Here is a 14,685-nt window from a genome sequence, read left to right as displayed (position 1 = left end):
TGCACCTTGCACAGGGCGGTCCTGCTGGCTTTTGGTGGTCCATCACAGTGGCTGGGTTTGTGCTTAGTTATGAGGGGTTTCATGAACATCTTTTACCCCATAACATCCCATAAGCACAAACTCAGTAAACATTGAAAGTGCCTGTAGGAAAAGCCTCACAAATGCTATAGAAATGGGGAGGTTACGTCAAAGTGGGGACATGATGGCAAATGTTGCAGAACCTCACTGGAGCAGTGCATTTGGTGGTATGAATTATTCCAGTATACAGAGAGCAAATTAGTACTGTCCTACCCAAGTGCTCTATACCCACCAGCCTGCAAAATAGCTGACCTGAGAGAGGTGGAGGGACATTTAGGGAGCATCAATTCAGATGGCTGTTGGCTTGCAGAGGGTCACAGAGGCTGGTAGCTGTGTGGACTTGCAGGCAGCCCCAAATGCTCACCTATGTGCAGAGTCAGCATGTCCTCCCTCCCCTGGTAATGTGGTCACCTGCATCTCTGTGGCCAGGGCTCTCGTTCATCATTCAGTCTGATGGCTTGAGTGCCTCTATGTTTGCTACATGCTGAGACTGTATTCTAGTGCCGTATTCTGGAGGTACTGGGTGTACCTACAGATTTAAGAATGCAAATCTGGAGGTACACCCAGTGGATTCAAAGTAGTCTCATAGAACAAAGAGACTTATATAGTGACCTTTGCTGCATCCACAGTATACACCACAGAGGTCTTTGAACTGAAAATGAATGCGGAAGCAAGGGAACAGGTGATGTTCAGCTCTCAGATCTCACATGGCACTTATTTGGCTTGAGGTGCCCCCCCCCCGTCCCCTGGCTGTGGGCTCATGGATTGGCAGAGCCCAGTTATGGCTTCCATTTTACTTGCAAATATCCAGAGGAATGTACAATCTACCAGAAAATTGTGCTCAGGCATCCGTTTGTCACATTAAAAGCATTATGGACACACAACATTTTATTAAGTATATTGTTTTAGTATCACTTTATTAAGTAAATTATCAAAATCCTTATTTAGCCGTGGACTCTCATTAAAGCATGTTCTGGAAACCTTGGCCAAGGTTAGGAGCCTGTAAAGTTTGATTCATTGCAAGAGAAAAGTGATTAGCAGTTGGAGAGTGACATTGATGGGCCCCATTAAAAGGTCATTGGATGTGGTGGTGGCAAGCAAAGGTTGGAGTTGGAGGTCAGCAGGATGCCCTGATTTAGAACCAAGCTTACCTTTGCATAACCTATAGTGACACTCTCTTCATCTCCGCAGGCCTTGGTCATGTCTCCCTGAGGTTCATACTGTTTGGAATTTCACAGGCTCATTTATCAAAAAAAAAAAAGGCTTTTAATTTGGGAGACGGCTTGATTTTTCTTTTATTAATGATGCACATTCAAAATAAACAAATGCCATCTCCTATTGGAAAGGGTATAATCTCCAAGTGTAAAATTGAACAAATTTAGCTTAATGGGAAACTCACAATGTTGACCTTTTTCTCAGTGCATTATGACTGGTGATAACCTTGGCACAGACACATGCCAGTTCTTTTGAAAACCACAGGTCCAGCTCACATCTGCAAAGATTGAAGGTGGCAGGAAAGAGAAATGCTGGGGGCAAGGAAAAGACCCTAGAGAGAGTCAGGCGTTGAAGCAGTAGCTCAGGTAAAAACTTAGTGTCCAGAAATGTACAATTAGCAGATTAACTTTTTTTTTTTTGATAGAGATAGGATTACTTGTCATTTTTTTCCTAAGAAAAAGTCATGGAGTGTCAGATTTTTCAGAGCACTTTAAATCCTTTTTACCTTCTCCTGATGTTTACAACTGAGAAATAGCTCATCAAGTTACCCAGGCTGGTGAATGAGAGCCTGCCAGCCCTTTCTAGCAGTTTTGGGGGACTCTTGTCTCTCCCAGGGTAGTAAAAAGCATACTAGGCTTTGAGACAGAAGGTTTTTCCTCCTCAAATTTTGTAGTAAGTGTAATTTTGGCTTCCATGTAATTCTGGACATTAGAATATTATTGTTTCACATATGCATTAAAATTCTATATTATGAGTATCAGACTGCTCCTCTTTCTTTTTTTTTTTTTTTTTTTTTTTTGAGACAGGGTCTTGCTCTGTTGCCCAGGCTGGAGTGCAGTGGCACAGTCACAGCTCACTGCATGCTCAACCTCCCAGGCTCAAGCAGTCCTCCTACCTCAGCCTCCCAAGTAGCAGGGACCACAGGTGTGCACCACCATGCCCAGCTAATTTTTTATTTTTTGTAAAAACGCATCTCACTATGTTGCACAGGCTGGTCACAAATTCCTAGGCTCAAGCGATCCTCCCACCTTGGCTTCCCAAAGTGCTGAGATTACAGGTATGAGTCATGGCACCTGGCCCTGCTCCTCTTATATCTAAATAAAGTGCTGTTAAAGAAGATGAAATGACCCATACATGTTGCTCTCCAAAAAGAAATGTGCACTCTGCTCTGGATGCTCATCCCACTGAAGCTGACCATCAAGCACACCATTGTACCTCCTTGGATCTTGGTTTTTCATCATTAATCCAGGGGCTTGGATGACATGATCATAAATAACCCAATTCAGGCAGTGCATGGGGTCTCATTCCTGTAATCCCAGCACTTTGGGAGGTGGGAGGGATCACTTGAGGCCAGCAGTTCGAGACCAGCCTGGGCAATATAGGGAAATACTCTGTCTCTACAAAAAATATTAAAAAGAAAGAACCCAGTGCAGCGTCACAGTCTATGTTTCTCTAACCCTGTCCATTTCTTTTAGCTGAGCTTTCTAGACATTGAGAAAACTGCTGTCTTGGTAGCCTCTGAATCCTCTTTGAAATTAAGTAGCTTATTCTTTCCTTTGTCTCTTTACTTCATTTTCTTTAGTTCTGTCAGTTCTTTTAATCTAGAATTGATAATTTGGCCCTTTCTAAGGTCTAATCTAGGGTTTTGTTTTTTTTTTGGCTTAATGATTTTTTGCTTTTAAATGATTTGCTGGCTATATGGAGATTTAAGAAATTGTTAAAGGTTTATGAACATAACTGGTTTTTTTTATTGTTATTTTTAGTGATGGGGTGTTGCTATGTTGCCCAGGCTAGACTTGAACTCCTGGGCTCAAGTGATTCTCCCACCTTAGCCTCCTGAGTAGCTGCGACTATAGGCATGCTACTGCACCTGGCTCATGAGCATACCTTTTTGTAAAGTTTTAAAAAGTACTCATTCATCTTTTAAAAGAATTATTTTGATTTTTTTAACCCAAGTTATTACAGGGAAATGTAAAAGAGTAGGATGTTTGCCGTCCTAAATAAGTTTGAGATCCTAGAGAAAACCCTGACAAAGATGCAAGTTCCAGGTTGCAAGTTCTATTTTCAAATCAGTTGGTTAGTAATTCTTTGCTTCCAATGACATTGAAGGAGGTACCCACTAAGTTGTTTGGTGGTAGACCATTAAAAATAACAATTCCTGGTGATGCTAGACTACGGTCTGGTTTTTGGTATATAATTTGCAAGGAGTTCAGAGAATTGAGTGACATTGATAACAAAATTATTTCCATTCTGGCTGGGCACGGTGGCTCACACCCGTAATCCCAGCATTTTGGGAGGCCAAGGCAGGTGGATCACAAAGTCAGGAGTTTGAGACTAGCCTGGCCAATATGGTGAAACCCCGTCTCTACTAAAAATACAAAAAACTTTTAGCTGGGTGTGGTGGCCCATGCCTGTAATCTCAGCTACTCTGGAGGCTGAGACAGGAGAATCGCTTGAACCCGAGAGGCAGAGGTTGCAGTGAGCCGAGATCATGCCGCTGCACTCCAGCCTGGGTGATAGAGTGAGACTCCATCTCAAAAAGAAAAGAAAAATTGTTTCCATTTAATCTACTTTTTTTTTTTTTTTTTTTTTTGTGAGACAGAGTCTCACTCTGTTGCCCAGACTGGAGGGCAGTGACGCCATCTCAGCTCACTGCAACCTCCGCCTCCCGGGTTCAAGTGATTCTCCTGTCTCAGCCTCCAGAGTAGCTGGGACTACAGGCATGGGCCACCACACCCAGCTAAAAGTTTTTTGTATTTTTAGTAGAGACGGGGTTTCACCATGTTGGCCAGGCTGATCTTGAGCTCCTGACCTCAAGTGATCCACCTGCCTCGACCTCCCAATGTGCTGGGATTACAGGCATGAGCCACCACACCCAGCCTCCATTCCATCTACTTCTATTTAAGTGAACAAATTTTCTTGGCACTTACGTCTCTAAAATGAAAAATAGAGAGTTGATACCAAACCATCTCTTCCTGGTATTAAGTGATAATCAGACACACACGAAGTGTTTGAGGGAAAAGCCCAATAAAATTCTGTTTTGTCATGCTTAAAAATTATTTATCAAAATGTGTTCTGATCATTTGTATACTAATAATAATGTAATGAGAACTCAATCGAGAAGAAAAATAATTTTTACACTTAGAGTCTTAAGATTTCAGGAAAGAAAAAATCTTAAACTTCAGTTTCTTTACATGTTTTTACAATAGAAAGATGATAAAATAGTTAACAACAGACTTGAAAATGGATTAGGATAAAATTCAGCAGTAGGGGTTGGAAATATGAATTTAAGGAGGAAAAGGAATGATGTAAAATTTCCAACTGTTAAAATCTTATGATATTTTAAAATGGATGATGGTGGTGGTTAAATTGCTGCAGTATTCAAATATATATTGGATATATTTAAGAAATCTATGTAAGTTATATTTTAAAATCTCAACATTTAGAATATAATAGAAATTACATCCTTTGTGAGTAAAAATTACATAAAAGGTTAGATTTCAACTTGATATGTGTGAGGAGGATATACAAGGGTTTCCAAAATTATTTTAGCAAGTACACTGGCTTCATAAATATATCATTTTATACTTACACAAACATTTCTATGAATTAATTTCTAGAAGTGACATTGATATATCTGAAGGTGTACACATTTACATTTTGTAATTGGTATTGCCGAATGACATACAGAAAGGTTGTGCCAATTTATGTTCCTGTGGATAATAGTGTAACTACTGTTTCCAATAGAGAATTACATTATTTATCAGATCACTTTGCATAGCAAATTTGAGCCTGTAGTGAGCAATTTTTAAAGGAATGCAAATGTGGAGAGCTACTTTTCTCCACTTAGCATTGCTTGTCATCAATCCGAGTGAATCACTACCTCTCCTTGAAGCAAGACTACAGTAAGACGTGTCCCCCCTTTCTCTGATCTAAATTAGGTCCCCATGCTATCATTGCTAATTTCACCTTTTATCATTCTTTTGTAGTAACTAAGAGAATCTGTAATTACACATACAAAAGCCTATCTCCCTCAGTGGGTTCTTAGCTCCATGTGGGCAGGGAATGTGGCTATTTTCCACCTCTGTATCCCCCTTTACCTAGCCCAGTGCCTAGCTCATAGTGTATGCTCAGAAAAATAGCCACTGAATGAATGGGCTGAGCGTTTAAGTGAGGGGAAATATCAAGATGCAGGATCATAATACACAATCTTCATTGCCACTAGCCACGTGTGACTATTTAAATTTAATTAAATAGCTATACTTACCCATAATCTATGCACTCTGTAGCCACATGGGGCTAGTGGCTACGATTTGAATAGTATAGATTATAGAAGATCATCACAGCAAGTTCTGCTGGACAGTGCTGATATAGGATGATTGTACATTCATTCTCAAAACTATCCCTATGCTTGGCACAAAGTAAATACTTAAGAAATGTTTGATTGAATTAATGAGCAAATAAACACTGTATCTCCCTCTCTTATTCTTGAGCTACACGTTTTGATGTAGAAGTTGCTTGTACCAAATTGCCAAACATTTTCTTAACTTGCCTAACACATTACATTTCTTGCCACAGAGTGTCTTGAAGAAGCCAGCCCCTTTTCCTGCCCATTTGAAAACACATTTGAATAAAATAGAAAAAAAAACAAGCAATGTTCTGTAGTGGAAAGAATCCCTTGGATGTGAATCTGTGTGTGGGCCCTGTTACTTGTTGGTAGTGACCTTGGGCATGTTTTCTAACCTCTGGCCCTCCATCTCTTTCTTTGTGGATTATAGTAATGCCCACACAGCATGGGGTTTTGTGCACATGAAATGAGGGTGTGTGCATGCGAAGCATCTAGTAATGGCATGGCTGGCACATGGAGTTCAAAACAGTAGCTCAAAACTTGTTTATGGCAAGGCATGGTGGCTCATGTCTGTAATCCTAGCACTTTGGGAAGCTGAGGCAGGAGGATTGCTTGAGGCCAGGAGTATGAGATCAGCCTGGGCAACATAGCAAGATCTCATCTCTACCAAAAAATAAGACAAAACAAAAAATAACTGGGTGTGGTAGCTAGCTAATTGGGAGGCTGAGGCAGGAGGGTTGCTTGAGCCCAGGAGCTTGAAGCTATAATACCCTGAGCTATGATCACACCACTGCATGCACTCCAGCCTGGGTGACATTACGAGACCCTGTCTCTAAAAAAAAGAAAAACCAAAACCCCCGAAAACTTATTTCCTCTCAGCAGCTTGTGTCCTGCAAACTTCACACCTGGATTATAAATGAAAACACAACAGCTGATCTCCTATATCCTTACACATTTTGGAGGGCTTATTTTCCTGCAGAATCTAATCATTGCTAATCATTTCAGTTAGTGATTCAGCTAACACAGGTGCTCATTTGACCCCCTCCTAATATTGGGCCCGTCTTGATAGTCTGCACAGATTTTCCACACTAGTCAAATGACTGAGGCATGGAGCGAGACTTCCTCCTCCCATTCAGACTACCTCATGGTGTTTCTGCAATGCGGAGAAAGTACCTGCGGCCCTGTGGGTTTAGAGTTTTCTCATCTTAGACCTTGAAAAAAAAAAAAAAAAAAAAAAGATAGGGGAGGGGGGATTTCTAGCCTTGCTCTTAGATCCTTGTTTCCAAATCCCACAGCTCCGTTAATGGTGCATGAAAACAGAATTCTATCTGCATGATTTGAAAGGGTTTTCACATAGTCTCTCATTTACGAAAGAATAACCTTATGAAGCTGATGGCTCAGATAATTCTCTCATTTTTTTCCTGCTGGAAAATCTGAAGCCTAGAAAAGTTGTTTGTTAATGTATTTAATAATCATTTTTTGAACACTCGCTGCAAGCCAGGAGTGATCTTAAGTCCAGGGAAACAGAGAGAAAAGCCATAGCTTCTTCCCTGGCTGGTGGGGGAGGCAGAGAAGTCAACAGGAAATGTCAGTACAGGACACTAAATGCCGAGATCACGATGATGGGTGAGTAGGGATGCACCCAACCCAGGTCTTAGGGTGCAGTCTGGCTTCTTGGAAGAGGCCTCAGTTGTGGCACCAAAGGAATTAGTCAGGAGAGGAAGCCCTAAAGGGACATGCTTAGATCGGGACTGTACACCTCTCTGGTGGCAGCAAGTGAGTGGTAAGGGGCTTGAAGTGAGAAATCTATTAACAGTGGTTCCAGGCAAGAAATTCAGCGGCCTTAATAATCTGAGACAGGGTGTGGAGGAGAAGAGATGGCTTCCAGAGATATTGGGAGATAGCGACATTGCCAGGTTTTAGCTGTAAGCAAACTTATATCCTAAAGCTCTGTTTAAAGTGCACAGCAACATGCTATAATGAATGCAGAGAACCATTTAGGAGCTCCCAAAGAACTCTGCTGGTGACAGCTAGCCTGACTTAGCCTTTTGACTGTTTCTCCTCTGTGCTTTCAGTGGATGTGCTTTACGTCACCTGCGGTCACTGGTACCATTGCTCCTATCCATGGAAAATGAGGCTATATTTTCTAATAGAACCAAATAGAGTGTGACTGAAGTTCATGGAAAATGAGCAACTTCATGTGCCATGAAGAGTCAAAGGCCCTTTCCAAGCCAACTCCATCGTGCCCAACATGAATTATCCCCGTATGTCTGCAGAGAGTTTGTTGTCCAAGTATCACAAAAGCAAAGGGCCTCTCGTCCTTATGAAACTAACTTCTTAAAAATACCCCAGCATTTGCCAGTTCAATAGTTTTGGACTGACTTATGGGTATTAAAACCTTTTTCTCTTAAGAGGAAAAATTCCCAGCCAGGCCGAGAAAGCTCATATCAAGTTTCAGCTTGATTCATTTCAAAACCACCATGAAAATTGGGACATTTTCTCCACACCACAATGGGTTAGTCATGGAAATTCTGCCTTAATCGCAGCTACCATGGCCACAGCCATGAAGCATGTGCTCTGTGCCTCTGAAAAGTGATGTGACAGTATTGGAGAATTTCTCCCCTTCACTGTCAGAAAGCAGAAATGCATTACAGTTCATGGTCTATGGAGAAATGCCAGGGTAACCTGAGGTTCCCTTTTCAGCAAGCAATCTCATATTTGGTACATTTTTTTTCTGTATGGCAGTTTGGTTTGGTAGCTGTTTCCAAAAAGTGCTCTTTCCAAACGAAAACTATAGAAAGTTAAACTTAGCAGAAATGTGCATTAAGCTGGGTGTGGTGGCTCATGCCTGTAATCCCAGCACTTTGGGAGGCCGAGGTGGGTGGATCACCCGAGGTCAGGAGTTCGAGACCAGCCTGGCCAACATGGTGAAACCCCATCTCTACTAAAAATACAAAAATTAGCCAGGTGTGGTGGCGCGTGCCTGTAATCCAAGCTCCTCGGGTGTAATCCAAGCTCCTCGGGAGGCTGAGGCAGGAGAATTGCTTGAACCCGGGAGGCAGAGGTTGCAGTGAGCCACGATTGTACCACTGCACTGCAGATTGGGGGACAGAGCAAGACTCTGTCTCAAAAAAAAAAAAAAATATATATATATATATAATATAATATATATGCATTAAGAGGTTAAGAGTGGCTTCCCCTGAGGTATTCGGACCTTCCTCTTACTCATGAGTGACAGAAATAGAGCATTCTTCTCTGCCATATGTCCTGGAGACTCTTGCTAAGTGTGGCCAGGCTTCACTGTGCATAGGTCTTCTTAGTGCAAACCTCAACCAGTAAAACAGAATGGGCCATTCCGCCTTCTCTGCATCCATAGCAGAGAATGCTTCTTCAGCCTGGAAGCTGCTCACGTCCTGCTAGGAGCCACTTCTATAAGCTACATTCCTGGTTTTTTTCTTGAGATAGTTTGTTCATTTGTTCGCTTGTTCCTTTATTGACAGAGGAACCAGCATGTTTTCCCTAGGAACATTCTAGACTTTGAGAACACAAGGATGAGTTCCTGCCCTCCTGGGGCTCACAGCCTAAGTGTGGGAGACAGATATCACACTTCTGGGTTGTTTTAAAAGTATAATTCATTACAGACTGCCACCTCACACATTCTCAAATCTTAAACTGCCAGGTGGACTTAATTAAGTGGGCCCAGGAGGGTCGGGGGATGGCAAAGATGGAATCCTCCCTGGAGTCCTGGCAGCAGTTTCCTGGTGTGAACTTGTCCACCCCTGCACACAAGTGGACTTACCAAGTCCATCCTAAGAGGGGCCCAAAGCTGTCCCATCCCCTCCCCTGGCTCCCTGCATTCCTCTCCCACCCCACTGTTATGCTGGGTCACATCTCGGGTCTCTTGCTGGCTCCAGCTGCAGTGTGTCTGACCTGCCACCAGTCATTCGAGCCTTTGGCCACCATTTTCGTCAAGTGCTCCAGCACCTCTGTGGCCCTCCAAATCGGGCCAGTGCTCCTCAGCCCAGCATGGGAGGACCCACTGTTAGAGAGCCCAGGAAGGCTCTCTATTCACTGGGCCCTGGAACACCCTTCAGTCATTTGGTGGCCTCTCCACTCCTCCGCTTTGCCAAATCCTCACTCCCTTCCCTCCCCTCAGCCCCCAGCCTCTTCTAGAGCAGTGCTTCTCAGCTTTTGCTGCATGTTCACATCCCCTGAGGAGATTGACATCTGCTTGTGCCCAGGATGCACCCCAGATGGGGTGAGTCAATTCCTGGGATGCAGTGGTGTTTTGTTTTTTTAAATTGTCCAGGTGATTCCTCCGTGCAGCTGAGTTGGAGAAGCAGTGTTAATTAGCCTTTCGTTGTTCTTTAGTCACTTCATCCTGCTCAGTTTTTGCTCCTGAGCTTGTTTTAGTTTCCTGGACAGAGCCATGATATAGGTTAGTCCAGCTCTGCCCCCGGTAGCTACCAGCCAAGGCCGTTGGCAGCTGCCCGTTTGCTGGAAACTTTAACAGCCCCCTCTTCCATCTCCTTCACTGGCTGCCAGTCAGCATCTGCTCCTTGGGTTTTTGTCGTCTCTCCTCTCCCCGAGCCTTCCTCTGCCCCTCATTATGCCTCTGTCCTCCCCAACCAGCACCCCGCCCGGCCCCCAACAAACCTCCCTGTCCTGGGCCTTATTTCCTTCTTCCAGAACAGTTGGAGATCTGCATGGATAAGCTGCTAAACTCATTATATGTAGAGTACATGCAAGGATATTTGTGCGGCGCTCTTCCAAAACAGTAAAACAAAGGAGGGGGAAATGATTTGGAAACTAGCTATCCAACAAATGGGATTGATTAATTGCAGTGCAACAACAATTAAAATATTTACAAAGAATTTTTAGAGACATGGCATATCCGGTTAAGGGAAATAAGCAGAATGCAATATTACATATAGTATGAGCTATACTATCTACAGGAAAAGAAGCCTGGAGGAAAATATACCAAAATACTAACAGTGCTTGTCTTGATGCGGTAAGATTATAGCTAACTTTCTTTCGTTGTTACAATTTCATGTTTTGTTTTTTAAAAATTATACACTGATCATGTATTACATTTATCATCAGGGGAAAGTGATTTAAAAAGATGAACTGGGGGGGTGTTCATGTCAGATGGTAGCTTTTTGCATCCATCCAAGTGTGTAATGGGGAATTTTCATTTTAGACAACATGGACTCAGTAGAGGAGAGTCCCAGGGTAGAGTCTGGAGGAGAACCTTTTAAGAAAATAAGTTTCTCTAGCCTGGGCAACATGTCAAAACCCCGTTTCTACAAAAATTAGCCAGGTGTGGTGTTGCGTGCCTGTAGGGAGGCTGAGATGGAAGAATCACCTGAGTCCAGGAGGTTGAGGCTACAGTGAGCCAAGATTGTGCCACTGCCCTCCAGCCTGGGAGACAGAGTAAGACCCTGTCTTAAAAAAAAAAAAAAAGAGGGAGGGAGGGAAAGAAAAGAAAGAAAGAAAAAATAATAATAAGGTTCTCTTAAAGGGAAGGCACCTGAGAGGGGTCAGCTCAGTGAGCCAGCACTGGAGAAGCACATTCTAGCAGGGGGAATCTTTGCCCTCCCCTGGCCAGGGTCCTCCTGGCACCCTGTTGAACCCAGCTAGAGAGATGGGTGCCTTTATGAGTCTCATTCAGGTACTGAGTGCTGATGGGCTCCCTCTTGGCTTCAGAGCGCCACTGATGTTTTTCTTTGTGCCATCTCTGCAGATGGTTAACCTTTTGTTATACCTGCCTTGCCCTGATAAGAGGAGTTATCATCAGGTGCTAGGATAATGTCACTTAATATAATCCCAGGTGTAATTTAATGGCTTCTCCTGACCAGTGACTTGTGCTTGATTTTGCATATTCTACTAAAGAAAATAGTTTGCAGATAACACCTGCCTGTTCATTAATAGAATAAAGCTGTCACACAGCCAGACCACTTATTATAACCATCAGCAAAGGAATTCTCCCCAAAATAAAGTGAGGGGAAATGCACAACATTTTTTTTTTAACTTCTCTGTCCTGGACCAGTATAGCTGCAGTTATGGCAGTTAGGATGTTTTTAGCTGCAAATAAAGAATATCTGATTAAAACTGGCTGAAATAACGGGGGTTTGTTAATTTCACATGGCAAGAAGTCTGGGCACTAGATCATCCCAGGGTTGCAACCCATCGGGGTTGTCAGTTAACATTTTCCATTTTTCTGCCTTGCCATCCTGTGACTAGATGGTCACATGGTCACCAGATGGCTGCCACAGCTCCAGACATCCTGTCCTTACACAGTAGCATCCCAAGCAGGAAAGAAGAGGAACAGCAACACAAAAGGCCTTCTCACTTGCCTCTCTCTGGACAGAGGGAAAAATCTGTTTCCCACAGGCTCTCAGTATACTGCCCTATATTGCTCAGTAACTCAAATTGGACTACATAGCTGCCTCTAGACCAGTCACAAGTTCAGAGGAGCAGGACTGCCATCTCTTCTTGTCTCTTGGAATCAATGACCGGCATCCACTCGCTTGTGGCTGTTGTACCTTGTAATAACTGCCTTTTGTGTCGAGACTGCCAGAGTGTTCTGTCTGCTAAAATGGACTTGGATTTGTGGGAAAAAGAGGATTCTTCCTCTAATCCTCTTTCTGTAGCTTTTTAAAGATTTATGGATATAGCTGTAGAAGGGAAAAAGAAAAATCCTGTTTCTCCGTCTTCCATGCAATAGCTTGTAAGAAGGACATGATTATTCCATTCAGTTTGAATCCTGTTTATTGAATGACCAAAGGACGTAAACAGCCTTTGTAAAAGATGAAGTGTAATCCAGACAGAAAGGATTATTATTGAGGAAAAGAGGTGCTTATGACATATCATAAGAGCCTTTGCTCCTATTTTGGCTCTTAAAACTGTTTTACTTTTGTTTTAGACTTAGAAGGTTTTGACTCCGTGGTATCATCTACTGAGAAACTCAGCCATCCAACCACAAGCAGACCAAAAGCTACAGGGAGGCGGCCTCCGTCCCAGTCCCTCACATCTGTAAGTGTCTCCTCATACCGTATGTCCCCTTACTTCTCTACAGCTGAAAAGCAGGACAGATTAGAAACTCTAGCTAAGGACTCTTCTGCAAGCAGCTGATTTGAGGACACCCTGGGAGAGGGAGGCCATGAGATACACTGCCAACCAAAAGTGATTTCAGAGTCTTCTTGAGTTGAGCAGCATTTCTTTCTATTTGTTCTTTGTGTTTCTGCCAGCAAGGTAGGTGCTCCCTATTCCCACTTTCCTTTTCTTTCCTTCCAGACTGATTCTTATTTGAATCTGAAATGAAATGGGTAAGAAAAAAAATCACGTTTTATGGGTGGGGAGAGGAGAATGAGGCTGGTTTGGTGTGTAAACAAAACAAAACTTTACTAAATAAAGATCTGCTCCTATATAGTGCCAGGCAGCAGCCGAACCTTTCTCTCTCAAATCCCCGTTTCCTGTACCCCTCCACAGAATACCACGCAGACCTTCAGCAGATTGTTTTCAAACATATGAGGCACCTGGTGATGAAGGAGAGACTGATTGGAACACTCAGGATAACCCATAGAAGATTTTTGTTTGGGTCGTTTTGAATGACCTTTTATTGCAAACCTATTACACGTTTATTGTACCAAATTTGAACTACAAAATGTATACAGAAGAAAGTTATCTGTAATCCTGCTCCCCAGTGCAAAGAACCGTTAACTTTTTGCTATACAGCCTTAGCTTTTTTTAAAAAAATTATTTGTATATATAAAATTACTTCTTCACAAATAGGATTACATAGTACGCATCGTTGTGAAACTTGCTTTTCTCCTCTTCTGTTGTGTGCCTTTCTCCCCAGTCATGACACATTCTTCCCTGACATCACATTTCATGGCTGCCCATTTTTCTAACCTATGAGTATGTGAGCGTTTAGCCAATGTATCGTTATTGGGCATTTACGTTGTTTCCAGTTCCTCATTATAAACAACACTCAAATGAATGCCACTGCAGAAAAATCTTGATGCTGCTCTAAAATTATTGACTTGGGTAAAAATTTTCTGGAAGTGGGTCAAAGGGAAATGTATGCTTTGCTTTTGCCACAGGTTGTTCTGTCCCCTCCAAGCTCACCTTCCACAAGTTGTGTTTGTGTATAAGTTCGATCTCTCTCTCTATTTATTTCCATATAGCACATTGCCTTGTTCCAGTGAGTCTAAGTCCTTATAACCTCTACCCAGATAAACCAAGGAATTAACCTTTTGCAGATTTCCCAGGACACTTCCTATTTTCATGTCATCACTGATCCCACCTAAGGTGTCATCATTTAGAAGAAAAAGAATGTCACTTCCTTGGAACCTCTTCTCTCATATCTAGAGTCTGGAAGTATGGTTTGAGTCATCCTATTTTTCCTCTTAGTACGAAAAACCTAACTGCATTGACACCTTTTTGGGTGAAACACTTTTAAAAGTAGCTGACTTTTTTTTATTGTTATACAGACTTCTCTGTCAACACCACCTTCTTTCCCCTCTCCCTCTCACCTCTTCACACCCCACCCCAACACCCCTCTTATACCCATGACCTGTTTAGTTGGTTCTTAGTATCTCTATATTTTGTTTTTCAATCCTACCTCCTCCATCTTCTCTATAAATCCTTTATCATTTTTGTCTTCCTTCCAAATTTTTCCCAACTTTTCAAGGTCTAGAGAGCCTTGTGACTTCCAGAATTACAGAAAGTTTTAAATTACCATCTCTTGTCCCATCTTTGGTCCATACATCCCATGCCTGAGAGTTCGTATGTATTTGGGGGATGTGGTAAGGACATATCATCTTCACTGCCTTCAGACTACACAGTTGTTCATTCATTCAACAACTTTTTATAGACATCTATCCCCTATGGGCTCGGCACTGTGCCAGGTACCAAAGATACAACTGGAATGAGAAGCACATGGTCACTGCCTGAAGGAAGCTTGCAGCACAGTGACTCGAAGTTTGGCATTTTATATGAAGTGATTTCATTTGCAGACTTAAAACAAAAGGATATATTTG

The 14,685-nt window shown here is 42.5% G+C and overlaps 1 protein-coding gene across 18 annotated transcripts in view; it reads left to right on the top strand.

Moving 5' to 3' along the window:
• SH3KBP1 (SH3 domain containing kinase binding protein 1) overlaps positions 1-14,685 on the top strand; it is a 362,174-nt gene that overhangs the window by 334,846 nt on the left and 12,643 nt on the right. For all 18 annotated transcript variants that reach the window (XM_054471141.2, XM_054471150.2, XM_054471145.2 and 15 more), the window contains one exon: positions 12,567-12,676. In XM_054471141.2, the coding sequence (XP_054327116.1) occupies positions 12,567-12,676 (110 nt within the window). The remainder of the gene's footprint in view (positions 1-12,566; positions 12,677-14,685) is intronic.

This window comes from Pongo pygmaeus, chromosome X, assembly GCF_028885625.2.
Source record: "Pongo pygmaeus isolate AG05252 chromosome X, NHGRI_mPonPyg2-v2.0_pri, whole genome shotgun sequence".
Classification (NCBI taxonomy): Eukaryota; Metazoa; Chordata; class Mammalia; order Primates; family Hominidae; genus Pongo; species Pongo pygmaeus.
The sequence above is the reverse complement of the archived record's forward strand: the minus strand, read 5'-3'. Positions and strand labels throughout refer to the sequence as shown.